The sequence below is a fragment of the Canis lupus genome, chromosome 34 (genome assembly GCF_011100685.1).
Source record: "Canis lupus familiaris isolate Mischka breed German Shepherd chromosome 34, alternate assembly UU_Cfam_GSD_1.0, whole genome shotgun sequence".
In the NCBI taxonomy this organism is placed as follows: Eukaryota; Metazoa; Chordata; class Mammalia; order Carnivora; family Canidae; genus Canis; species Canis lupus.
The window spans coordinates 4,039,045-4,065,086 of record NC_049255.1 but is presented as its reverse complement, the minus strand read 5'-3'; the positions used below and the strand labels follow the sequence as shown (position 1 = coordinate 4,065,086).

The window sequence follows — 26,042 nt, the reverse complement described above, 5'->3', positions numbered from 1 at the left end:
ATCCCCAAATTAATATATACATGTGTTTATTTCACATAACATTTATGTGTATTTTTAAAAATAACTTCTCTTCATACACAAACCATTTTGTGGGGTTACAAAGAAGTCTGGTTGCCAACATTATGGCTTGTAAGACTTAACTGTTGAGCTGGTTTCATTTAGTTGGAGGCAGTGTGGTTTATTGGTCAAGAGCATGAGCTTTGTCACATAGGTATGAGTTCAAATTCAGCCTCCACCCTCATGCGACCTTGGTGTGGCAAGGTTCTATTGTTGATCCTTGGTTTCTTAATCTTTAGAATGGAGTAGTGGCTATTTGAGGGCTTTGGGGAGGATTAATGAGGTAATATACGGAAAGTGCTCAGCACAGCCACTAGCTCCTTTTAGGTATTTGAAAATAACAAATAGTACTGTATTAAGAGGAAATCAATCCATAGAAAAGTAAATAAGACATTTGGGCGTTGCTCTTCTTTCTGGTCTTATTGAGAAGTAACCATGTGAATAAAGTTAATATAATAATGGTCTTGCCTGAGGTAGATTTTTATGGGTATAATGTAGAATTTATTTGCATTAACTCTTTATTTGAGACAGTTCTTTTTTTTAAAGATTTATTTATTTATTTATGATATATATATAGAGAGAGAGGCAGAGACACAGGAGGCGGGAGAAGCAGGCTCTATGGCTGGGAGCCTGACGTGGGACTTGATCCCGGGACTCCAGGATCACGTCCTGGGCCAAAGGCAGGCGCTAAACCTCTGAGCCACCCAGGGATCTCCGAGGCAGTTCTTTAGACACTTCTCAATTCTGTTTAAGTTTCGGCATATTTGGATCTTATTTCCTAAGAAAGTTAATATGATATTCTGTGATTGCTATGCTTTTAAGTGTTCTTATACCCACTTAATTATTGAAATAAACTTAGTTTTCTGTCTCAATGAGTCAATTGAAAGAAAGTTAATCTAAGTTATTTGTAGTGTTCTTAAATGTTGAAAGTATAAATAATAAATATACCCCACTTTTGTTGTATTATGTTGTATAATAATTTTATTTGGTGATAAAAACAAGAACAACCTCTTCATTTCTGAAAGAACAGATAACTGACATGGCCAGTCAGAGTAGATGCCACAGGAGAGCTTGTCCCCAGTGACTTCTTGTGCTTTGGTTGTTTCCTAATCAAATAATTGCATTCTTTAGAGTTTGTGGCGGGTTTTGTCATTGTTTGTTTTTAATGAAGATGTTGTTATATTAGAATGTGATGCCTTTTTACTAATCACTTAAAATGATTGAAGTAATTGAAAATGCTAACAGAACAACATCAAGATTGTAGTTCTCTTTACATATATAGCCACGTATTTCATTTATCAGCCTTTCTGTTTTCAGTATTTGCTGGCCGTTGGTTAATGTCATTTTGGACGGGGACTGCCAAAATTCATGAACTCTACACAGCTGCTTGTGGTCTCTATGTTTGCTGGCTAACCATAAGGGCAGTGACGGTGCTGGTTGCATGGATGCCCCAGGGACGCAGAGTGATCTTCCAGAAGGTTAAAGAGTGGTCCCTCATGGTAGGTTTTTCTAATAAAGAACTGATCTTGTATGACAGGAATAGTGGAAATTTTTTTTAGTCATTTCTTTAAATCTTTTCACTTTCATTTCTTCATTATGATGATAGCATCAAGAGAATTGATTTTTTTCTTTTTTTATGAGGAGGAATATTCCTTTAAGATGCAGCTTTCTGGTTCATTCTGAGAACCACAGTCAGATATATTCAAGGGTCAAAAGGAAAAGCATGCTAAGTGACCCAATAAGGCCCTTAATAAGTAAGTAATGCAATTAAAAAAGTTATTTTGGAATTTTTTAAAAAAATATGTAATTATTTATTTATTCATGAGAGACACAGAGACAGAGAGAGAAAGAGAGAGGCAGAGACACAGGCAGAGGGAGAAGCAGGGACCCCGATGTGGGACTCGATCCGGGGTCTCCAGGATTACACCCTGGACTGAAGGCGGCGCTAAACCGCTGAACCACCGGCGCTGCCCTATTTTGGAAATTTTTAAGGAATAAGATACTCTGTAGAATTTAAAATCAGTTTAAGTAGGAATTTATTTTAAGATATTTTTTCTAAAATTTGATTTTTTGATTTATTTGAATATGTAAAATCTTGACTTCAGGATTAAGTTAATGTTTTTCATATAAATGGGATTTCTTTAATTACACATTCTATTGTTAATTCAAGAATGTCTTGGCTAATGTGAAAGTGTAGTAAGTAATGGAAAATATTTCTCAGTAAAGTACTTAGTTACACAAAGGTGGGGGAAAAAATCAGCGTAAGATGGTTGTCCGGGTGTGGTGATTTACTGATTGTGATTTTGGTTATGACTGGTAAATAGGTTTAAGTCACTGCTTATGCCTCTTTTGTATAATTCTAGTTTTGTATCTGAATTTAGAGTTTCATTTCACTAGAGGGTTAATATTAGTGTTGAAAGAAAGCAGTGAGATTTATTGTATAATATGAACAGAAGGCTTTACTTGCTATTTAATTACACATGATGAGACATGTAACTATATTTCATATACAGAAACCAGCTAATACCAGTTTCCATTTGATATTCTTCTGTGTCTTCAGTATGCCATTTAAAAAAGCAAGTACTGCATCTTCACTCACCTCATACCAGTCTCTAGACAAAACAGACACTCACTGAGGCTGCCTTACGAGAAAGGGAGGTCCTCAGACATAAGAGTCACTCTAAAGACTCCTTTCTTCATCAGGATTCTGTAGTGACACTTTTAATCTTTGTGTTGACTTTATTTTCATTTTTTGTTTTGTTTAAATTCTAGAGCTGTGCTAATAACATAACCATGTGGCTCGTGGCCACCATACTGGCAACACAGATACAAGACATTTCTGTCATCATAGTGAGTTGTTTTGGACCACAGAGGGTTCTGGATGGAGTCAGTTTGGTCACATTGATGAATTTCCTGCACTGGGGTTATGCAGAGCCCTTCTCCCCTACCAGTCCGAATCACACTGTGAGCCACCATTGGATTAGAAGAGCCTGGGATAATCAGTGGCTTTTCTTGGACAAAGAAGAGCCTGTTCTTGAGAATGAGGTTGAAAAAAACAGCACAGCCACCTGCTTAATATATGGAATAAAATGAAAAATTTTTTAAAGATTTTATTTATTTATTCATGAGAGACACAGAGAGAGAGAGAAGCAGGCTCCATGTGGGGAACTTGATGTGGGACTCGATCCTGGGACTCCAGGATCATGCCCTGGGCTGAAGGCGGCGCCAAACCACTGACCACCTGGGCTGCCCTAAAATGAATTTTGTATAATTTTATAGCAAAAATGCAGAGTAATTTCATGCTTTCATTATAGCTTAAGCTTGAATATACACATTCAAGTTTCATTTAATGAAATATAATACACATAAATGTATGCGAGGTAATATATTTGTTTTGTTAGGCATCAGGTTAAAGAAGAAAAACAAATTTCCAAATAGAATGAAGAGTTTAGCTCAAAATCTAGAAAGACACTCTAGTGACATGGCCTCATTTCTTCATAGATCATGAAGACCTTGATAGTGGCTGTGCTGCTGGCAGGGGTTGTCCCGCTCCTGCTGGGGCTCCTCTTTGAACTGGTTATCGTTGCTCCCCTGAGGGTTCCCTTGGATCAGACTCCTCTTTTTTACCCATGGCAGGTAAGTACGTGACTTTTGTTTATGACATTTCTTTGTGGACTTGGAATCCGAAAAATCCTTGATTTTTTTTTTTTTTTTTAAAGTGATTGTTAGTGGTTTGTTTAGAAAGACTCCTTAATTTTTTCTATTGTAGGTACCTTTATAAAATCGATTAAATAATGCATTTTAATTTATTGCCTTCAAAATATTAACTCCTTTAATAAATCTTTATAGGGAGGGGGGGTGGCAGGGTGGGGAAACTGGGTAACGGGCACTAAGGAGGGCACATGATGAGATGAGCACTGTGTGTATACTATATGTTGGCAAATTGAATTTAAATAAAACATTTTTTTTAAATAATAAAAAATTAAAAGGTCTTTATAGGTTAAAATGTCACTAGTCATTTAGGCTTCACCTGATACTTAATGATGAAACTAAGATTCATTGATTTTTTCCAAGAGATATCTTGCTTCTTTGAGGTTTGAGACTTGAATCAATAACTTATATTTTTAAATAATTACAGCTTGTTTTCCTACAAAATCACAGATTTATTAAAAAGAGCATTTTGAAGAAACCTACATAGGTCATAGCAAAGATCTTAAAGTTAGTACGGAAGAAAAATTACTACTTTTCTCTTAGCATTTAGAGCCTGCAATTAATATCATAGATTTGAAGTTCTTAAGAGATCCTAGGGGAAAGAGCTAGGCGCCTAGTTGACTTCAGTCATTCAGAGGCTTTTCAGCCTTATTTCTGTTTACTCTTGCATATGACAGTGGAATTACTGGAAATGAAAATTGTATGGGATGTATTTCCCTTCCTCTACTTTGCAGATGAAGAGCCTCCACAAACTTCATTTAGAGCAGATATTTACATTAGTGCTTTAATGTGTGCTAAAACCCTATATTGTATAATTCAGATGGAAATGAGGCCAATGCAGGAACTTCTTGTGCACCTTACAGGCTGGTGGGCAAGGCAGACAGGTAACAGGTAAGCTGCTCTGTGATTGGGGCAAGCAAAGGTTGCTGTGGCATCATATGGGAGAGGTATTTATCCTGGCTTTGGGAGTTAGGATTTCGTTTTCTCTAGGAGACCATGTCTAGAACAACCAGTAGAGTACAGAGGAGTCGGTAAAAAAGGAAAGTGATATTCTAGGAAGGAGCAAGGGGGTGGACCACGCAGTGAGACAGAACATATGTATGGAACTGCCTCTAATCCAGTGTGCTCTGGAGCAGACTCGGAGAGGAAAGTGAGAAATAGAGGGAGATAATTAAGCACATGTGATGTGTTTGTGTAAAAACTCTATCACTGTATAGTCAGATAGTATCAGGGATTGAAGGAAAGCTATTTTTTACAGAATAATGCCAGCTAACAAAGGTAGAGGAATTAGCAGAATAAGAAAGTCACTATTTTGCAGTAGTTAGCAAAATAACTGATTCCAGCAAGGATTGTCCGTGGATCCTGAACCCATCAGGTGAAATTTGTCTATTCAGTTACTGAGTTACTGAGTTACTGTTGCTGTGTAGCAAGTTACATTACAATTATATATCTCAAAACAACCATTTATTTTGTCCAGAGAGTGTGTGGGTTTGAAATTAAGGCAGGGCATATCGACTTGTCTTCTGGGCCTTAGCTGGGTAAGCGCAGTAACTGAATGTGATTTGAGAGCTATGGCAGGAATCCTTTAGGAGCCTCATCACTCTTAAGTGAGGGTTGATGTGGATCACCCCAACTGGGCTGTCAGCTGCAGCTCCTGGATATAACCCGGCTTCCTCACAGCTTGGTAGCCTCGAGGTAGGTAGTTGAGCTTCTTATATGCATTTAAGAGAAATGAATGTCCTAACAAACAAGGTAGGATCTCCATCACCTTTTATGACCTCATCTCAGAATTCCCATGGTATTGCTTTTCACTACATTCTATTGGATACAAGCCAGGCACAAAGGTTGGCCCAGATTCAAGGGAAGGGGCTATAGACCCCAACCACTTGATGGAAGAAGGTTTTGCAGGCATATTTCAACATCACTACAATGTAGAAGTAGTTATTTAAATGGCGGCAAAGTGTCATATTCTGGATTGATTACTTGATATCCCAAAGGAAAACACACAACTTTACTATGGGAAGGGTCAGATAGACGCTGACTTACCACCATGATCACTGCAAATGCATCATAACTAGGTACTCTTTGCCTCCTGATGTCATATAGTATTCAGCATTGAAGAAGAGCAAGTAGGCCCTGACCTCTGGAGCTGGCCTGGCATCATCAGCATCACACAGGACCACTCTGGGACCATGATGGAGCAAGATAAAAACCAGAGTCGTTCATAATCCCATCTGAACATAGGCAAAACAGGAATGTTGTTCAAACCAGGAAAATGAGAAAACAATCCCCATTCCCAGCTGACGTCATTGGCTGCTGCTTCATTTATCAACGGTAGTCCCTGCATTTGGATAAGATTTAGTGAGATACCTAATACAGATTACCTTTGCTTTCTAAAGGATGTGACATAGAGCAAAGCTGTGCTTCCTTAAGTTGTCTCAGTCACCTCACAGAAACCAAAATACTATAATAAGCTTTTCTAACATTCTTACTGAGCACCACAAGTTCCCCATACTGCATTGTCGTCCTCCCTACAGTGAGTAGTAAATGCAGCTTGCACAGTTACCCGTGTGTCTTTGGTGATCTTGACAGTTGTAATTTTACAGAATAACTGGAACTGCTGAGTTTTAAGAGTATTTATATATTATGACCTAGCAGTTTCACTTTTCTGAATGTGCTGCAAAGAAACATTTACATGTGTGCAGGAAGCACAATCAGCGCTGTTTCTCCTGTATCATTTTTATAATGTCAAAATTATAAGCAACCCAAATGTTCATCAACAGAGATTGACTAAAGAAATGTGTATATGTTTTGCTACAGATAGCTCTCAGACATGATTTTAAGTAGAAGAAAAATATAAGCTATAGATGGATGCGTGCAGCATGGTATCCTTAAAATTCTGGATAAAACTCTTAACATTTGAAAGAACAGTTTGCTTTGTCTCCATTCCTGACTCTAAGCTACTTGTCTTCCCTGTGTCAAGCAGCTATAGGTTTATGGAAGTCTATTGGAATTCTAGCAGAGAAACTAGTGTTATGTGTCCTACCCCATAGGGGAAGGACCAGATATCCATGGATCTTGAAAGAGCTTGAACCTTAGCGATCTGTGGACCTTCTCAAGTGAATATGAACCTTACTTGAGGGCCTTCTAGACTCCCAAAGACCAAAAGAAAGCTAAATTTGGTCAAATCTTCCCTGCCCGGGAACCCGGGATAGTACAGAAGCAGCAGGGAGGCTTTCACCATGTCCTTGATAGGGGACTGACTGGTAGCTTGCTATCCCAAAGATCTAAAGGGTAAAAGATCCTTTGGCAGCCTCTCAGTTTATACTTAGTCTGACCTGAACCTCATCAAACCTGCAGAGAAAAATAACAAATACTTTATTTATTTTTTTGTTTTTGTTTTTGTTTTTTTAATGAAAAATTTATTTTTTATTGGTGTTCAATTTGCCAACATACAGAATAACACCCATTGCTCATCCGTCAAGTGCCCCCCTCAGTGCCCGTCACCCATTCACCCCCACCCCCTGCTCTCCTCCCTTCCACCACCCCTAGTTCGTTTCCCAGAGTTAGGAGTCTTTATGTTCTGTCTCCCTTTCTGATATTTCCTACCCACTTCTTCTCCCTTTCCTTCTATTCCCTTTCACTATTAAACAAATGCTTTATTAAGGGGGTGCACAGCAACCACAGAAAGAAAGGTCAGAGCAATCAGAACACATGCCCTGTGACCTGGAACTGTCATTGAACTGTGAGCATCCAAATAGAAGCATAAAAACGGAGATCAAGGGGAATATGTGTGTGTGCACATACAATGGCAATAAAACAAAGTGAAACTGTGTTGGTATATAGCATGGGCCTCAGATGTTCAGTAGATGAAGATGTGAGTAGTCACCATTGAAGTTCAGTTTGGGCCCCTGGAAGACCACTGCAAAGCACAGAGCTAAATTGAACAAGTAGGAAGTTAAAGGGAAAGGTAAGTGACTTGGAAAATACATCCAGGGGACTTAACGTCCCCTAATAAGAGCTCTAGAGTGCAGAAATGAGGCAGCATGGAATGAAATAGGAAAGTTAACTGGATTGAAAGTAGTCCTGATTCTGCAGGTTAAAAGGGCTCATCAGAGTTGGTAAAGTGGACGTTGATGAAATGAGATTGATAAGAAAAACACATATGTGGGCATATCTTGGTAAGATTTCTGAATTCTAAAGGTAAAGAGATGTCATAAACTTCAAAAAAGAAAATCATACAAGTAATGGACTTTTTTCAGTAATACCACAAAGTCATATAGCAGAAGAGCATCTTTCGACCATTGACAGAAAAGGCGGGCAAAACGTCACTCAGCCGTTCATGTGTCAGTGTGAAGAGCCATGTTTAGGATGTGCAAGAATTCAGAGCATGCATCATCCTTTGACCCTATTTGAAGAAGATACTCACAGTACTGACCAACCAAATCAATAAATGAGAACCTTAACCTCAAGATGGTGGGCAATGAAGAGGAAAAGCAGTATGAGCAAGATCCATATAAAAATTATAATACAGGGCATCTGGGTGGCTCAGTTGAACAAGTATCTCCCTTTGGCTCAGGTCATAATCCTGGAATGGAGCCCCACATTGGGCTCCCTGCACAAAGGGGAGCCTGCTTCTTCCTCTGTCCCCCGCCCCCATTTATGTTCTCTCTCACTCTGTCAAATAAGTAAAATCTTTTTTAAAAAAATGATACTGCATCTTTTCTATGGGATGTGTATGTGTAGATATAGGTAAACATATAGGGGAAAAATGTAGAGGGTCCATACCAGTGTTAGCAGCGGTCGTTGCTGGGGAGGGGTCAGCATTTAGGCTGGTAGTCACAGAGGATTCCAGCCTTCTCTACAAAAGGTTTTGTTTTGTTTTGTGTTGTTTTTTTGTTTTTGTTTTCTTTTTTGTTTTGTGTTTAGGTTTTGGTTTTATATTAGAATAGATCAAAACGGGGATGCCTGGGTGGCTCAGTGGTTTAGTGCCTGCCTTCTGCCCAGTGAGTGATCCTGGAGTCCTGAGATTGAGTCCCACATCAGGCTCCCTGCATGGAGCCTACTTCTCCCTCTGCCTGTGTCTCTGCCTCTGTGTGTGTGTGTGTGTCTCATGAATAAATAAATCTTTTAAAAAAATAGATCAAAACGTTATGTGTTACTTTAAAAAAAAATACATTAAAAAAAAAAACCCAGGGATCAAACTATGAAGGACTTTGTATGCTGTGCTGAGGACTTTCAGTTATAAGCAGGGAATTTTCCTTCTGTGGTCTGATTTGTGCTTTAAGACATCATGTAGTGGGTGGAAATGGTGATCACTCTGGCTGCCTGGTGTGGCCATGGAGGGTCTAATAATAGTTCATCAGTACTAGAGCTAGAAGCTCTCAGCCTTTGGGATGGCTTCTTTAGGTCAAACATGGCTCCCCCGGCTTATTTTGACATAATTAGCTCAGCTAAAACCAACACAGCAGCTTGAGATGGTTTGATGAAATAAAATCATGGTACTTTTATTTGCTATTGAGATCTCCATTAATGTTGACATGTTTTCTAATTCTCTTGGAAAAGCAACATAGGTTTCTAAAAGATACTAGAATGATTTTTGTTAGAAGTATTGAAATTGAGCTCTTGGCTTGTGGGGGGGGAGGCAGTTTCCCTGGATTTTCTAGTGTATGTTAGTCTTCTGTAAAATTGTTACTAATCTGGTAGAACTTCTGTTTTGAAATGAAATATGCAAGAAAACTGTGTATCCTGTATGCTGGGTTTATTGCTGAAAACAAAAATTGTTAAATGGCTTTTATTTCCCAGGGCACTAGGGTGGCTTAGTCAGTTAAGCGTCCAGCTTGATTTCAATTCAGGTCATGATCTCAGGACCCTGGGATTGAGCTCCACGTCATGTCAGGCTCCTTGCTCAGTGGGGAGTCTACTCCTCCCCCCACCCCGCCCCTTGCCTTGTTCTCTAATAAATAAATAAATAAATAAATCTTAAAATGGTTTTTATTTTCCTAGGACTGGGCACTTGGAGTCCTGCATGCCAAAATCATTGCAGCTATAACACTGATGGGTCCTCAGTGGTGGTTGAAAACAGTGATTGAGCAGGTGAGCAGAATCAACTTTCAGGAGAGACTGGGGTAGTAGAGGTTGTGCTTGGCACCTGGGTGCTTAAGTTTAATTTTTCTACCTTTCTCAGTTTTTTACGCTTTCTTTAATAAGAATATATAATTTTTTTTTTAAGAAAAAGTTTTCTGTTTTATCACCATGAATTTTCATCAACCACTCTTAAGACTTCCCTTATCTGAAGTTTAGCCAGTGGCTTAAAGTACCTAAAACCCTGTCTAAAGTAAAGGCAAAAATTTAGCACGTGTTTTTTTTCAAGGCCAGAGTTCTGATTTAGATTTAGTATTTAATTTTCTAAATCTGAAGCAGAGAAAAGAGGTTACTGTTCAAGACAATAAAAAGGGCAGGGATCCCTGGGTGGTTTAATCGATTGAGCATCCGACTCCTTTGTTTGGCTCAAGTCATGATCTCAGGGTTATGAGAGCTTGAGATTCTCTCACCGTCTCCTCTCCTTCTGCCCTTCTCGCTCATATATATATGCACTCTCTTAAATAAATAAATCTTTTAAAAAAATAAAAAATAGATTAAAAAGCTGTATACCTTAAACTAATATAACACTGTGTGTTATTAACTTACTGGAATTAAAATAGAAATATAAAAATATATGTATTCTCAGAGTCTTAAAAAATAAAAAAAAAAATTTAAAAAATCACATATCTTAATGAAAACAAAAGCAGAGCTGTTTGGGAATATTCTAGCTACATAGCACCTAAGCCTCTTACCGTGGAACTGTCAGATAACTTGATCATTGTGATAACCTTGAAAAAAGTAGTGCTTGTATACTCTGATAATAAGACTAGGAAGTATGATAATTCACTTTAGGAAGATTTCTATCTAATAACTAACATAACAGATTTTGGTACATACTTCTTTACATTTTAATTGTCTAGAAAATGTTCTTTTGGACAGCCCTCTTATCCTTAGGTCAGCATCAAATAAATTAGGCGTTACAGTTCTATTGCAGTAAAGGTACACCTCCTTTTGATGTATAGGAAAGAGACAGTAGTTCTCAGCCTAGTATGCACAATAAAGTACCAAAAAAATTCCTGAACCCAGAGATTTGTGGAACTAGGGCGAACCAAGGAGCTGCTTTGTGTTTGCATGCATCTCTCCACTTTGGAGTCTACAGGTGAGATTCTGGCCTTTGCAAAGGAGAGTAAAGGTTTAATCCCAGTTGAAGGCTGTGAAACATTGTTGCTTTTTGTAATATTTTGCTCTCAGATGCATTCTTTTCTCATGCATATGTGTAAATTTGAGTAAAAGGATTGAGATTGTGTGCCTTGTTGCACTGATTCAAGTGCATTTGGATTACTAGGTTTCTTTGGGATTGGAAGCATGCTTTTGGAGGGTTAAGCCTGTTGTCATACACTTCTAAATGCTCTGGCCCATTCCTGAGAGATTGGGTTGAGTTGCAGAGTACTCTGTGGCCAGGAGAAGTTGAAGTGCCAGGGAGAAAACAAGAACAATGCTCTTCTGTTTTGTCCCTCTCTGCACACCATCTTTACGTTCCATTATTCCCAGTTTTCCCCACTTCGATTTGTACTTTGCTCTGAAGTGTGCTATTTATTAGAACTTTCTGGATAAGATAATGAAAATATTGTAGAAATTCTTGAAGTAGGAGAACCTGGGTGGCCCAGACATTGAGTGTCTGCCTTTGGCTCAGGTCATGATCCCGGGGTCCTGGGATTGGTCCCACATCGGGCTCCCCATGGGGAGCCTGCTTTCCCTCTACCTATGTCTCTGCCTTTCTTTCTGTGTCTCTTATGAATGAGTAAATAAAATCTTTTAAAAAAATTGTTGAAGTAAAAAAATTCACTGTAGAATTCTTTCATATTAAAATTTTGTATAAAATATTTGATTTGTCAAAAATTTCCTATTGATAGTTTTCTTGTATTTATATAACATGAACACAGTCTTGAGTAATATCACAGATCACTCTTCCACAATCTTGTGTGTGCAGTTGCCTCAGTTTATGTGGTATTCATCTAACATTATTAGATGTATCTGGTATTGTACAGTGCAAGGCTAGTGTAGTTTTGATTTAGATTGGTGTCTTATTTCATCCCTTAGCATAGTTAACTATAAAGTTTAAGGAAGTAAATGCATTCCCTATAAAAACTTGTGGACACCATACTTATGTTTGTATTCAGAATTTGTCTTGACTTCAGGAAAAATAACCGATAGATTCAACACCCTTGGGCTTGAATTCAGTAGAGAGTGCTCCGTTAATTGGAGGAATTTGTCCTATTTTCTCGTTCTGATTTTCTCCCTCATCTTTCAGGTTTATGCAAATGGCATCCGGAACATTGACCTTCACTATATCATTCGGAAGCTGGCAGCGCCAGTAATCTCTGTGCTCTTGCTTTCCCTGTGTGTACCTTACGTCATAGCGTCTGGCGTTGTTCCTTTACTAGGTGGGTAATGCTGGCTGGGGAGCTCGAAAGAGCACCTTTATTAATGTCACTATACTCTTGTCACTTCCAGTATCATAGGCTGTCTGGCTCCAAATGATTAATTTGTAAATATAAATCTAGCTAAAACAGTGATTTCAGAAGGATATTTTTCTCAGACTTGGCAACTTAGGGCGAGATTTGGAGAGTCCTGAAGCTCTCTGGTATAGTTTTTTTCTCTAGGCAGGTGAGAAAGTATTAATGTTTACAACTGTCCGCGAAATAGGAACAAATTTTTCTTCAGGTTGTCTTCTCCTGACTAGAAATGCTATTATCCCATATTCGTAAAACCACAGAAAAATGTTGTTATATTTAATTTTCAAAATGTTCTCTACCATAAAAGGTAAAAGCAAAGAGGGAATGATATTTAGTGATACTTCAACAACTAGATGTTATCTTATTGTGTGCTGAAGAGTCCCTACAGGACCTTAAACCCGGCATATGTTCAGAATGACGAGCACAAAGTTTTCCCCCCCAAATCATTTTCTGAGTTCTCTCTCGGTGACTAGTCTTATCCAGTAAGCTTCATGAATTAGAAACTTGGTAGGTCATCTGTGTCACTTGAGGCTCTCTGCCTTCCATGCTCAAATGGAGAGTGCTGACCCAGCCTCCGGAACCCATTAATCGGGCACCTTTTTCCATGGCTCTCACCTTAACCTCAGTGACCTAATTTGAAGCCACCACCACCGATTCACTTTCCCCTCTGTAGCCACAATGACCTTTCTTTTGAATGAGTCTCATTGTTCCTCTTGAGTGAACATCCTCTCTTGTTGGTTCATGAGTGACCTTTAAAGCACAGTCTGCTCCTCGATGTGGTTCCCGAGGCTCCTCAAGCTGTGACTTCTGTGTGCTGGCCTCACTGTGAGCCTCGCTCCATTAAAGAGTTTCCATTTTAATTAAGCACCACCAGTCCCTTCCTCCTAGGGACAGAACATATTTTCATTTCACTGTCCTTCCATATACACTTAGCGTTTTCCTTTTTTGGTTTTGCAGGTGTTACTGCAGAAATGCAGAACTTGGTCCACCGGCGAATTTATCCATTTTTACTGATGGTTGTGGTATTGATGGGGATCTTGTCCTTCCAGGTCCGCCAGTTTAAGCGCCTTTATGAACACATTAAAAATGACAAGTAAGTCTAGACTTTCATTAAGATATCTCATTTCTTAATTTTTGTGATAAATCATAGTTGGGAAAGCTGCTCAGATTCTGGATATATTGTGAGATAGAATTAACAGGATTTGCTAACAGGTTGGGTGTAGGATATAAAAGAGAGCATTATCAAGGACTCAGTTGAGCCAAGCAACTGAAAATATGGAATTGTCATTTATGCGATGAAAAGACTGGGAGAAACTAGTAAGGGGAGGAAGACTTTTTAACACCTTTTCCAAATAGTTTTTAGTCTGTTTCCAGATGTTTTGGTTTGACAATATATTAAGTAGCTTTGGATAAAAATAAGAAGCTTGCATGAGGACTTAGCCTGCCTCAACCCTGCCTGCCTCCACGGGCCACTGGGTCACTCTGATCAGTGCTGAGGGAGGCTGTGAGGCCCCTGCAGCAGGAATGTAGGGCCTCTGTTTGGAGGACTCTCTGGAACCCAATCTCAGTGGGAGACCTACAGCAGCCAAGGGAAATAGCTTCCAGGGAAAACCGCCACCTGACCTTCCACGTCCTTGACAGAAAGCTGAATCCTCTTCTGCTCTAGTGGTGTCCAGCAGGGAAAAGGAGTTGATAACTCCACCCTGGCTTGTTGGGACAGTCCCAGTGTATACATGCTGTCTCGTGCCATTGTTAATAGCACCCCTGTTTATTTGTGAGTGCCCTGGTTTAGACAACAGATTATATGGTCACCTTATTTACTCTGAGGATACTTTAGAGTAATATTTTTAAGAATGAAATTGAGGGTGTTCAAGGCTTCTCCACAGCATTTGCCAGCAGTAAAATATGAGTACAGTTAGGTGGTCAGAGTATAAAGTTCTGTGTGACATGAAAGAACAGGGTCGGGGGGTTTCAGCTTTCACTGATTAAGATCAGTCAGTTTGCCTCACGTTACTTGTTTAGGCTGATGAGTAAGTTCTGCGGGTAGAAAGCAAATAAGGCTTGGCTAGGTCTGATGCTCTGCTGCTTTCTTCTTCAGCTCTTGTCTACTGCCCTCTTGTGTGCCCGGTGTCCTTTCCCACCCACTTCTCAGCCTTTATTATTCATTATTTTCTGCTCTTTTCCTGTAGCCCAGTGTATTCTTTTCTCTCTCCCCATTTGTTCCTTCTTGGAGAAAACTGTTGAAGTTCAGGCTCCCTGAAGGCCGCATCTGGGGTACTGTTGTGTCCCCATCCTCCAGCAGGGTTTGATCAGGGGCAGGTGCTGAGCATGGGGTGCGTGTGGTGTGGGGGGTGCTGGCTGGGGGCAGGAGAGATGCTAGGGCATTAGGGAAAGGTCTCCTTTTTCTGCCATTGAATTACCATTCGGTCCTGGGCAAGTTAATTAACACCATTTCTCTCTGTTTTTTTATTGCTGTTTCATTGCCATAATGCTAACCCCATTCTTGGCATGACTTGGTATGTTTTATGATGACATGTGTGTCAGGTAGAGTTATATGCATCATGAGTCTATCCAGTTGTTACTGTTTAAGACATTTATCAAGTCCTCACAGTTTAAAGAACTACTGGTTGGTTGGGGAACAGTGTGGAAAGGAGTAGTTAACTTCAGGAAAAGAACTGGCAAGACAGAAAGAAAATATTAAACAGTGGGATCATGGATGAAGAAGCAGTAGGATCAGTGAAATGTTTTTAAAAATGACATGTTAAGCTACTCGGCATCACCTGCCAAAGTATCTCATTAGTCATATATTTGTTGGTAGAAAGTGGCAGGTGAAAGTCAAGGTAGAAAGAGTAATTGTGGAGTGAAAGTCGCTATCCTGAGTAGCGCATGCCAGGCCTTTGTTGCTGTGGCTTTTGTATGCTTTCTGTTTCTTAGAATGATCAGGGGACATGAACTCTGTTGGTGAGTATACTGATACTGGGTCTTAGAGACCCAACTCCCAGGTATCCTGTCACATGCTGGCTTCACTCTCCCTTGCTTGCCCAGGTTTCTGAGGACTTACAGGGCACTCCTGGGTCTTCAGTGCTCACTCCAAACAGGCACCTTTTACCCCAGCTGCCTGGAGCTCATTGCCATCGCCAGCTTTGTCACCCATGTCCTCTGAGGGTTGGCGTGCAGGCCATTCCCCACGTTTAGTGAGGCCACTGCCGCTGCTTCACAGTTGTTGCTGTCGTCCTGGGGATGTGGTGTCTTGTCATTCCAGCCGGGGTCATTTCTGTCTCTAGTTCTGCAGCCCTGCACCCTTTGCTCTTTCCTTCCTGTCATCAGAGTGTGTAAGTTAGGAACAGGTAATGCTGTTCTTGGGCCACAACCTCCTGCCTTCTGTCCCTTACATATGCTCACTTCTCTGCCATCTCCCCTTTGACCTCACTGAAAACTTTGCCCTTTGATTTCTTCCTTTGTCTAGAACTAGAGCCTTTCCAGTCCTCTTGCCTCCATACCTAGCTTTCTGAAGATCATATTTCTAGTCTGTTTCTGCATATCTGTCCCCTGAGCTGTTTTATAAAATCTCTGTAACTGATAAATTCCCTGAATTTTATTTATTTATATTATATATATTTTATATTATAATATAATATTATTTATTGTGCCTTTTTACCTCCACTCCCAAGCATATGAGTTTGTGAGAACCCAGAGCACCATGTGCTCCGTTGCCCAGCATCTGAGACTTCTGACGTTTGCTGTTCTCATGTTTTCCCACTGGCCTGCACCTCACTGTGAGGTGCCTGCTTGTGTGCCTTTTGCAGGTGTTCGTTCTAGAGTCCTTTCTACCTTTCTAACCATCGAAGGGATGTAAGCGGAGTGATCTGATTTGAATTTAAAAACTATCACTGGCTGCTCTTAGGAAGAATATTTAAACATGTAAGGTCATATAAGAGAGTAACCACCCTGTTTTTATAACCTAGATACCTTGTGGGCCAACGCCTCGTGAATTATGAACGGAAATCTGGCAAACAAGGCACATCTCCGCCACCTCCACAGTCGTCCCAAGAATAAAGTGGTTGTCTCAACTACCTTGACCTTCCCCTTGCCTTTACGTGTCCTTTTTTGTGGACTTCTCTCTTTGGAGATTTTTCCCAGTGATCTCTCAGCATTGTTTTTAAGTTAACTGTATTTGACTTGTGTTCTCAGCATTCAGAGAGCAGCAGTGCAACACGGCTCTGCTGCCCTTCCTGCATCTTCTGACATCATAGCTGTCTGAGATTTGTACATGTGTAAATAGAAGTTCCTGGATACCCTAAAACCTTGGATTAAACAGAATGTGCATTGTACATCTTTAAGCAAAATGTATATTAATTTATTAAATCTAGTTGTCACTTTATTTTGGACCTGCTGTGATCTTGACAGGAAACGTGCCACAGAGCCATAGTGCAGAGGCAAGACTTTTTAATTACGTCTTTTGGAGCACAGTATCATGGTGTTCCTAGGAGTTCTTATTAAGTAAACTGTACATTCTGTCTTTCTTGGCTGTTCAGACCTTACCAAGAACCTAAAAGGAAGCAAGTAGAAATCAGCAGTGGAGTGTCTGTGGTAAGAGAACATGAACTCTGTGCTTCACTGTCAATCGTTTTTGGAAGTTATTTTGTATAACACCAAAGCTGTTGTACATTTTCTACTGCCTGATTTTTTTTCATTGTCTGTGTTTATAATATTGTATAGTATCTTGTGCTAGGTGAGGAAATTATTTTTAATTTTGATAATTTAATATTCCTAGTGATCAGCATTAGGGGTTGGGTTTTTGTGCTTGTTAGGGGCATGTCTATATTTAGAGAATAAAAGTCCACAAGTACATTCTCATTAGTTCCCTTCAGCCCCCCCTTTCCATACACAGCTGTCGTTTCCTTTTTGGCAGCAGTGGCCAAAAGTCATGCAGGATCACAAGTCTTATAAAATATCATCACCAACAATGCATCATACTGGAATTAGAACACACTGAGATGTTTCTTAAATGTAGATATGGCTTGTGGTCTTAGACCCAGCAGCATTAGAGAAGACTGGTTAGAACAGCTAGTCCTGCTGGTTAGCGCACCATTGGGTGACAATTAGGGGGGAGTACATTTTTCCTAGTTTTCCATGAGTGAATCCCAAAGTTTCCAGAGCTTTTTGTTTACAGGATAGAACTACAAATAAAACCAGCTTGATTTTACTTGTCGAAAAAGGAAGCTGACTTGAGCTGGCCTTTTAACATAGGAGTGAAGAATGTATTTCATTGGAAATGTGCTGTAAAATCTAAGAACACTTATAAATCTGGTTTCCCCTTATAACCAAAGCTTCAAGTAAGAAGTTTAGAGGAATACAACAGTTGGGCACACGATCCAAGTATTTAATGGTAATGGTATATTGTAAGTGTGGTGTTTGCTTTTGAATGATAACCTAGAGTTCCCAGAGAAAATGGACAGCATAGGTCTTCAGGAACTCTTAAAGAGTTTCCATATAGTATTAAAATCTGTAGGCTCTAATCTGAAGATTTTTTAAAATATTAAAGTCAGCCAAACATAAGCTACCAAAACAAACATTTTCTGGTTTTGTATTTCAACAGTTTTTCCCAAAGTAGTCATTACTTTACTTTAAAAAAAATATTTTTAAAACATCAGTATCGAAAAAAAAAGCTTGACAATAGGGTTCAGTGTTACACTTTTTGGCACTTTGTAGCAGTCCTTTCTCTTGTATTTGAAGTAAGGTCTTTGCTAGCCCTACCTTTACTTAGAATTTTAGTCCTACTTTAAGAAATTAGGAGCGTCTTAAAATGTAATGCCACCTGTCATGGTCAAGGTCTGTCTATATAAATTGTTCTCTTTGGGAGAAAAAAATATTACCAATTGGGCATATAACTTGATGATATTAATTTAGGTTTCTTTTTTAATTTTTCAGAGAATTTGTAGATCTTGATATAAAGTCATTGGAACACATTTATCTGTTTTACCAGGAAGAGATCTAGGCAGATACCATAAAAGATTAAAAATTGCTATTCTGCAGAATTTTAAATGAATCTTACCAGATATTTTGTAAAAAACAAACAAAAAAAACAAACCCAAACACATACATGAATGTGTATGAATGGCCAAAAAGTTGCCCTCCATTTCACTGGCAGATAACTTTATCTTGTACTTAAGGATTTCCTCTTGGTTTTCGGTTGTGCTTTATCCTGTTTTCGATCAGATGAATACTTCCATAAGGAAAGCATTTGCTGGCATAATCTTTACATGGGTAGCATCAGGATTTTATTATTAACCAATAGTCTTATAAACATTTGAAACCTCTAGCTCAGAAAGTGCTATATTACTGCCCTTCTTCCTATAGATTTTTTTTTTTTTTGTATATATCTACTAGCATAGTTTTGCTTCATTTTACATTGGGCTAAAACAGTCTTCAAGGAAGTTAATTAGGAAAGAAGACATTTTGCTTTATTTTTAACTGTTTATAAGTTGAAGACAAATCAACATTTGGGAGTTAGTTTCATATGACCAGTTATCAAATGGTCATAGTATGAAGTGTGCAGTTGTTCATTATTGGCAAATTATGTTTGATTTTTAAAACTATTAAGTACTGATAGTTGAGGTGAAAACTGAAGAAAATGCCAATGTGAAATTCATGTATAGCTCGCCTTAAAAAAGTTCCATGTTTTTAGGTGATTTTTTTTTTCCTGTAGTTGCTGTAGAAACAGTTGAAATTGGACATCTCGATTCCAGATGTAAACAAAAAGTAATTTTTATTTCAACATCTAATATAGCTGTTATTTACTGTGGATTCTTGTCTTGTGTTTTTTCTTTCCGTTATTCAAGTAATAGAGAATAACTTTTTCTTAAATGATTTGGTCTTAGAGATGTCATTTCTGTATTGGCAAATGCTATTATTAAAGTATAACTTGAATTTAGGTTGAATTCATGACTTTTTAAAACAAGCACTGGGCATTTTTCCATTGTATTGTGTTTACACACCACACATGCATACACATGCATGCGTGTGCACACACACGAGAATGTAGTGCCAGTCTAAGAACACAGGCACTTTTTTTTAACAAGTTAGTTACTTATTCTCACTTTCAGGATTGAGTATTTTAAGCTTCTTACTGTGATCAGTTCTATACATTGTAAAATTAAATGATTGTTGAAAAGATTCCTTTAGAATGTTACCTACTCAGTCACTGTCAAGAAAAGACAAAAGTAAAATGTCTTACCACCAAAGTGTTATTAAAAACCTCAGTGTGGAGATTGACTTAACTCCCTCAGTTGGGCTGTCTGTATCTCCTTATTAATTTGACCCTTGGGCAGACATTTCCTTCTCACCCTCCTACTGCCCTGGGTTATATTTAAAAGCAGCCATCATGAGTAAGGGTTTCAGTCAGATAATCTCCAGCAATATGTTTGGCGTGAAAATAACATAAAGTTAAGACAGTGTGTATCTGTCTTCATTCCCATCTACTTTGTAGGAGTGCCTTGTTTTGTCGTGAGAGTCAAGTAGTCCCGTAAATGGAAGTGTCATGACTGTGAGGCCTAGGGATGCATGTTGTAGCAGTAAACAGAACTATTTGGTTATTTGGAACATCAATTTTTCTATTCAAGCAAACACCTTAGATAACCAGGCCAATTTTCTGCCAAAAGATTCTACAATGCTCCCTTTTTTATGTGGTTGTTTGTTGCCTTCTGAGTCAAGAGAACAAAAATGAATAAAGTAAATGTTAGTTGTAGCCTAGTTTTTTTGATTTGTTTGTTTTTATTTTTTTATTTTTATAATAAATTTATTTTTTATTGGTGTTTTTGCTTTGTTGCAAGATTGCTTCAGAATTACAGAAACGTGCATAGGGTAATTGCATAGGCAGAAAAATCTAGGTAGTTTTTTATGTAAGTTACATAAGAAGGTACATGTAATTATAGTTTGTCTATTCTGTTCTAAGTATAAATTTTAAAGTCTGGTTGCAGAGAACACATCCTGTCCCATTTGTCTCCTCACCGTCCTAACAGACCATCGTCACTGGGAATGCCGAAGGCCCTCTTCCTGCTCTGCACACGAGATGCCACCCACTCCCGCACCTGTCTCTACGAGATCCACGTGCCAAAGCCTCACAGGTTTTCTGTTTAAGTGGATGCTTGGAATGCAGTAAAACCCAAGTCCATTCTATGTATTTGTAAATTTCAGAGACAAAGGACAGAAGTGGATGAAGCTTTTTTTCTTCCTCAGTGCTCAATGTGAATGGGTCCTTTTGTTTCTAAGTTTAAAACTTTAGGATTTCTTCTAAAGTACTCTCTTATTCATTTTAAATGCAGTTGGTGGTAGGCAGAATGCCATTTGAACCACAGGGCATCTATTATCTGTGAAGTTGAAGTTTCACAGCAAAGGACCTTGCATGGTAGATCTTAGAAAGTAGCCAACGGTTCCCCCTCACCCCCCACAGTGTACAACCACTTCTGTTGCAAATATAAAACTGACATCACAAGTGGATTGAGGGTCTGAGAGGGTAACCCTCTCCCCTTCTCCCACCGTGTTTTGGTTTAGCGTCCTCTCCTCTCACTGTAGTGAGTCAGGGTATGATGTCTGCCTTCAAGGAGCCCAGTTCAAGTGGAAAAGGCCAGAAAAATGAGCAAAGGCTGTAGTCCAGGTTTGAATAGTATGCCCTGAGGAATACAGAGAAGGGTCCCCCCCAGGCACTCCTTAACTGTGCTGTATGGACAGACCCCTCCACCACACCCTGTCCACACACCCCAAGCCCCCTGCAGTGTACTTCACTCAGTGATAGCCAGGAGCCTGAGTGCAGGAGGTCCCCTTCACACCACTCTACACACTTTACAAGGTCTTATCTTGAAATTTGTAAACTCTACATATGTAACAGTACCATGTCTTTCTGCTTCTCAGTGCTTGTTCAGTAACTCTTCTAGACCAAGAAGCTTCATGCCAGGAACCCCTTTCAAAAGTAACTCCTTTGTTTTTTGCTCAGTTGTATCAATCTCTTCTGGTTGTACAAATCCATTGAACTAATGGAGCAGAATAGAGTCCAGAAATAGACCCACATGTATATGGACAGTTGATTTTGACAAAGGTATGAAAGTCAAACAGTGGTGCTGGAAATTGGACATCCAAATGCAAAATTAAAATTGGTCCATATCTCAACATAAGCAAAAATTAACAAAATGGATTATATTCTTTAAAAAAAAAACCCACACTATATATTCATGAGAAACAGAGAGGCAGTGACATAGGCAGAGGAAGAAGCAGGCTCCTTGCAGGGAGCCTAGTGCGGGACTCAATCCTGGATCCCTGGATCATGCATGGCCTGAGCAGACCTTCAACCTCTGAGCCACCCAGGTGTCCTAAAATGGATTATATTCCTAAACATGAAACCTAAAACTATATAACTTGTAGAAGAAAACAAAGGGGAAAATGTCTTGGGAAGCAAAGATTTAGATTAGACAACACAAAAACACAATCCATAGAAGAAAAACTTGATAAACTGGACGTGACCAAACTTGAAAATGTCTGCTCTTTGATCTATATTGTTTAGAGAACAACAACAAAAAAAGCCACAGAACGGCAGGAATTATTTGCAGAGCATTTCTGATAATAGACATGCATTCAGAATAGATAAGTCTCAAAACTCAGTAATTTAAGATACATTTGCCCATTTTAAAAATGGGCAAAATAGTGGCACCTGCATGACTCAGTTGGTTAAGCGTCTGCTTTCGCTCAGGTCACCATCCATCCCAGGGTCCTGGAATCAAGCCTCTCATCAGGCTCCCTGCTCATCGGGGAGTCTGCTTATCCCTCTCCCCCGCTTTTGCTCTCTTGAACACGCGCTCTCCCTATCTCGCTTTTAAGTAAATCTTTTTTAAAAACAATATTTAGACACGACTAAAGAGGATATACAGATGGCAAATAGGCATATGAGAAGCTAGCTGTTCAACATAACTAGCCATTAGAAAATACAAATTAAAACCACTGGTTACCAAAAAAAAAAAACAAAAACACAAAAAAACAAAACAAAAAAAAAACCACTGGTTACCACCATGTATCTGTTAGAATGACTAAAGTTAAAAGTACTATACCATGTGTTGGTGAGGATATGAGGAACTGGAACTCACGCTCTCCTGGAAGGAAGGTAAAGTGGTGGTGTTAACTACTTTGGGAAATAGTTGGGCAGTTCTGAAAAACATTAAGTACTTAGCACTCTAGTCAATGACCAAGCAGTAAGTAAGTCCATGTGATGACTCATTCATGAGCATTCCTAGTAGCTTTATTTGTAGTAGCTCAAGGCTAGAAACAATCCACACGCCCATCAGCAGGTAAATAGATAAATGATCATCCATGCAATGAGATACAGCTCAGCAGTAAAAAGAGCAGTTAACTTGATACACCATGGACAGGTCTCAATGCCAAGTGAAAGCAGAGCTACAGATCAGTGGGGAGGGACTTGGAGGGATTTCAAAGGGGCATAAAGACATGGGATGATGTGTTCCTTATCTCCTGTGCTTCTGGTTTGGCATGTACACATATGTTAAAGCTTAACAAATTGTACATTTTAAATTTGTGCAATTCATTGCATGTTAATTACATCTTGGTTTCAAAAAGTAATACATATTCCTTAAGGGATCATTTCATACTTCTCTTTCTGCAGAATGCCTCCTCTCTCACTTTTGGCTGATGACTTTTTAATTAGTATTTCACTGAGAAGACAAGCAATCAGAACAAGTCTTTACAAGTTCACACCATCACATTTACCCTCTCAGCTGCACCTGTGCCCATATGCTCACCAGGCTGTGCAGGCTGAGCCCATCCCCTCCAGCATGCATGCAGACTGCAGTGTGGAACCTGCCCCCAGGCCCACCGGGCACAGGCTCAATAGATGGCGGTAGGCACCTACTCAAGGCACTGCTCTGCAGTCCTCTCCCTCCCTCATGGTCAGCATTGTGGGGTCATTTCTTCCATAAAAATCTTGAACCCATTAACTCCTTCAACTGCTTTATGTTCCTTTCCAGCAAAGTCCTTGAAACAGTTAACCTATATTATTTCCAATTTTTCCTCTCCTCTTTTCCAACCCTGCTGCAATCAGGTGTTTGTGCCACTTTTCCACTGGAATTGCTCTTGTAAAGGTCGAGAATGGCCACACTAAATTACATGGTTCATTCTCAGCTCTCACCTGAAATGGTTGGTTCCCTTCTCGGGTGAAACTATTTCCCTGGTTGTCAGGACACAGCACTCGCCTCATTCTTCTCCTGTCTGGATTCTCCTTTATAAACTACTTCACTGACCCTATTTTATCTTTCAGGGACCTCTGTTCTACCTACACCCATTGACTTGGTGCTCTCACTCACTCGTGGTTTTAAAGGCCATCTACATGCTGATCTCTCACATACATACTTACTCATTTCATCTTCCTTCCTGGAACTGCAGACACCTCTGTGCACCTGTCTCTGTGGACTCTTCCAGACAACTCCCAACTTAGCAGGTCCAAAATACAACTCAGGATTCCCCTACCCCAAATCTATTTTCTCAAACTTACCTGTTTCAGTGGGTAAACAGTTGGGTGGATTCATGTTGCTAAATAAAAAATGGTAATAACTTTTGACATTTGTTTTGCTCCCACGCTTCACATAAAGTTGGACAGCAAGTCTTCAAAATGAGTCGGGTTCTAGCTATGTTGTACCACCTCTACTTCTACCATCCTGGTGCAAAACACCATCATCTTCCTCTGGCCTGGGTCACTGAAGTTTCTCCTGAGCTCCCGGCCTCTGCCCATGCTCTCTCGACTTTCTTCCATTGATTTTCCACACAGGATCCAGAGTGATCATGTACAGATCTACGATCATGTACAGATCTACGATCACAGTAGTCCTCTACTCAGACAGCTAACCATCACACTCAGAGTCCTAAGTTCACAATTGCCCCATGCTCACTGTGCTCCAGGCAATTTCCTTGCTTCTAGAACAGGTCAAACCTCAGGGCCTTTGCACTTGCTGCTTGATATACCTTAATGCTCTTCATCTAGGCCCTCCCCCAGGCTCTTCATTTCTTTATTGAACTGTCTTAGGCTTCTCTAAAATTGCAGATACTGGGGCATTCCTGACTCTTCTGCTGTGTTTTCTCTCTCCTATATATTAACAAATCATATGGTTTTCCTGTCTCATTTATATTTGCATGTTTTCCCCCACTTGAATATAAGCTTCAAGAGATTTTTTTTTTTTTTTTTTTTTAATTTATTTACGATAGTCACAGAGAGAGAGAGAGAGGCAGAGACACAGGCAGAGGGAGAAGCAGGCTCCATGCACCGGGAGCCTGATGTGGGATTCGATCCGGGGTCTCCAGGATCGTGCCCTGGGCCAAAGGCAGGCGCCAAACCGCTGCGCCACCCAGGGATCCCTTCAAGAGATTTTTTTAAAACTATGTTGGGATTATTACTATATTTCAGAACAGTTCTTAGGACATACTTAACATTCAGTAAATACACTTGAGTAAATGAATGGATGGATCAGAATCAAAATAATGTGTATGTGGTAAAAACAAAACCATGTGCCATTCTCCAGAGGTAACCACAGTCAGTAGTTTAGTGTTTGCTCCCAGAATGTGCAACAGGTAAATGTATATTCACAGACTCTGCTCTGTTAGGTGCTTTTTTTCACTTCATATTTCGTGAACATCTTTTTATGTCAATACCTAAGTAGCTATCTTATTTTAAAATTCTGGCTGAATTATTTTCTGTTGTGTGGCTAAGATTATGATTTAAAATGTTCTGAAAGAATTAGTTTACCAATTTTATTATGTGCTTTACTAAACATTTTGGTCCATATTACTTTATATACTCAGGCTAGTATTTCTATAGGATAAATCTATAGATTGCTAAGTCATCAAAATACAGTGCCAAATGGCCCCCAGAATGTACTAATTAACACCTCTGTCATCATTGTAGGAGATTCCTTGTTTTTCCATTTTGCATCAACACTAAATAGTGACTTTTCAGTTTTTGCTAGTGTGCCGTTAATTTGGAAATGTGTCCCCTGGTGGGGGAGTAATGGATGGGGGTGATACCTCTAGGGCAGGAGGAAGGGTTTGTCATTGACGACTCCTGGAAATAGCCGGGTCTAGGTCTCCATCTTTCTGGCTAGAAGTGAGCAGGGGAAGGCAGGTGGGTAGCCACAGCTCTGATTCACACCTTGTATGCTGCCCTGGTCAGGATTCACCAGAACCGAGTAGCTCTCCTATCCTTTGACCCAAAGTTCATGTATCCGAAGACAGTTTATGTCCTTCTAGACCCAATCAGCCTCAATCATTGTCTTGAGCTGAAAATCGCCCCGTCTAAACTCTTGAAGTGGCTCTTAAATCGGAAGGCCTGGGCAGTGAGAACAGCGCGAGTGAAGGTCTGAAGGCCTGGACGGCTTGGACAGGGTGTTAGACGGTGGCTTGGCGCGGACCGGATGGCAGACGGGGGCTCGGTTTGCACGCGGTGCAGATGGTTTGGACGTGGGGCAGGCGGGCATCGTGCAGCCTGAGCGAGACCCGGGAGGACGGCGAGGGGCAGGTTCCTTCGCGCGGGGGCGCTCGTGCTCCCTGCGCCGACCGGCCCCGCGGCCGTGACGCCTTCCTTCCGAGGACGACCGAGCCCCCTAGTCCTTAAGCCTCACGTAGCCA

At 39.9% G+C, this 26,042-nt stretch overlaps 1 protein-coding gene and 1 long non-coding RNA gene across 7 annotated transcripts in view; one reads left to right on the top strand and one right to left on the bottom strand.

Moving 5' to 3' along the window:
* MARCHF6 (membrane associated ring-CH-type finger 6) overlaps window positions 1-20,115 on the top strand; it is an 82,925-nt gene extending 62,810 nt beyond the window's left edge. For 4 of the 5 annotated variants that reach the window (XM_038583321.1, XM_038583322.1, XM_038583320.1 and 1 more), the window contains exons 21-26: window positions 1,360-1,556; window positions 3,559-3,693; window positions 9,775-9,864; window positions 12,164-12,296; window positions 13,326-13,461; window positions 16,334-20,115. In XM_038583321.1, coding sequence (XP_038439249.1) covers window positions 1,360-1,556; window positions 3,559-3,693; window positions 9,775-9,864; window positions 12,164-12,296; window positions 13,326-13,461; window positions 16,334-16,424 — 782 coding nt within the window. In that variant the 3' untranslated portion in view covers window positions 16,425-20,115. The remainder of the gene's footprint in view (window positions 1-1,359; window positions 1,557-3,558; window positions 3,694-9,774; window positions 9,865-12,163; window positions 12,297-13,325; window positions 13,462-16,333) is intronic. The other variant, XM_038583319.1, reaches the window with a different exon arrangement.
* Window positions 20,116-20,184: 69 nt separating this feature from the next.
* LOC119867469 lies at window positions 20,185-25,929 on the bottom strand. Of its 2 annotated transcripts, none has more exons than XR_005383663.1 (3): window positions 25,443-25,929; window positions 22,466-22,507; window positions 20,185-21,484 (listed from the first exon to the last, which is right to left on the bottom strand). It is a non-coding gene; the product is annotated as an uncharacterized LOC119867469 (long non-coding RNA). The 2 variants fall into 2 exon arrangements; XR_005383664.1 differs by lacking the exon at window positions 25,443-25,929 and adding an exon at window positions 23,920-24,590.
* Between the last annotated feature and the right edge of the window lie 113 nt (window positions 25,930-26,042).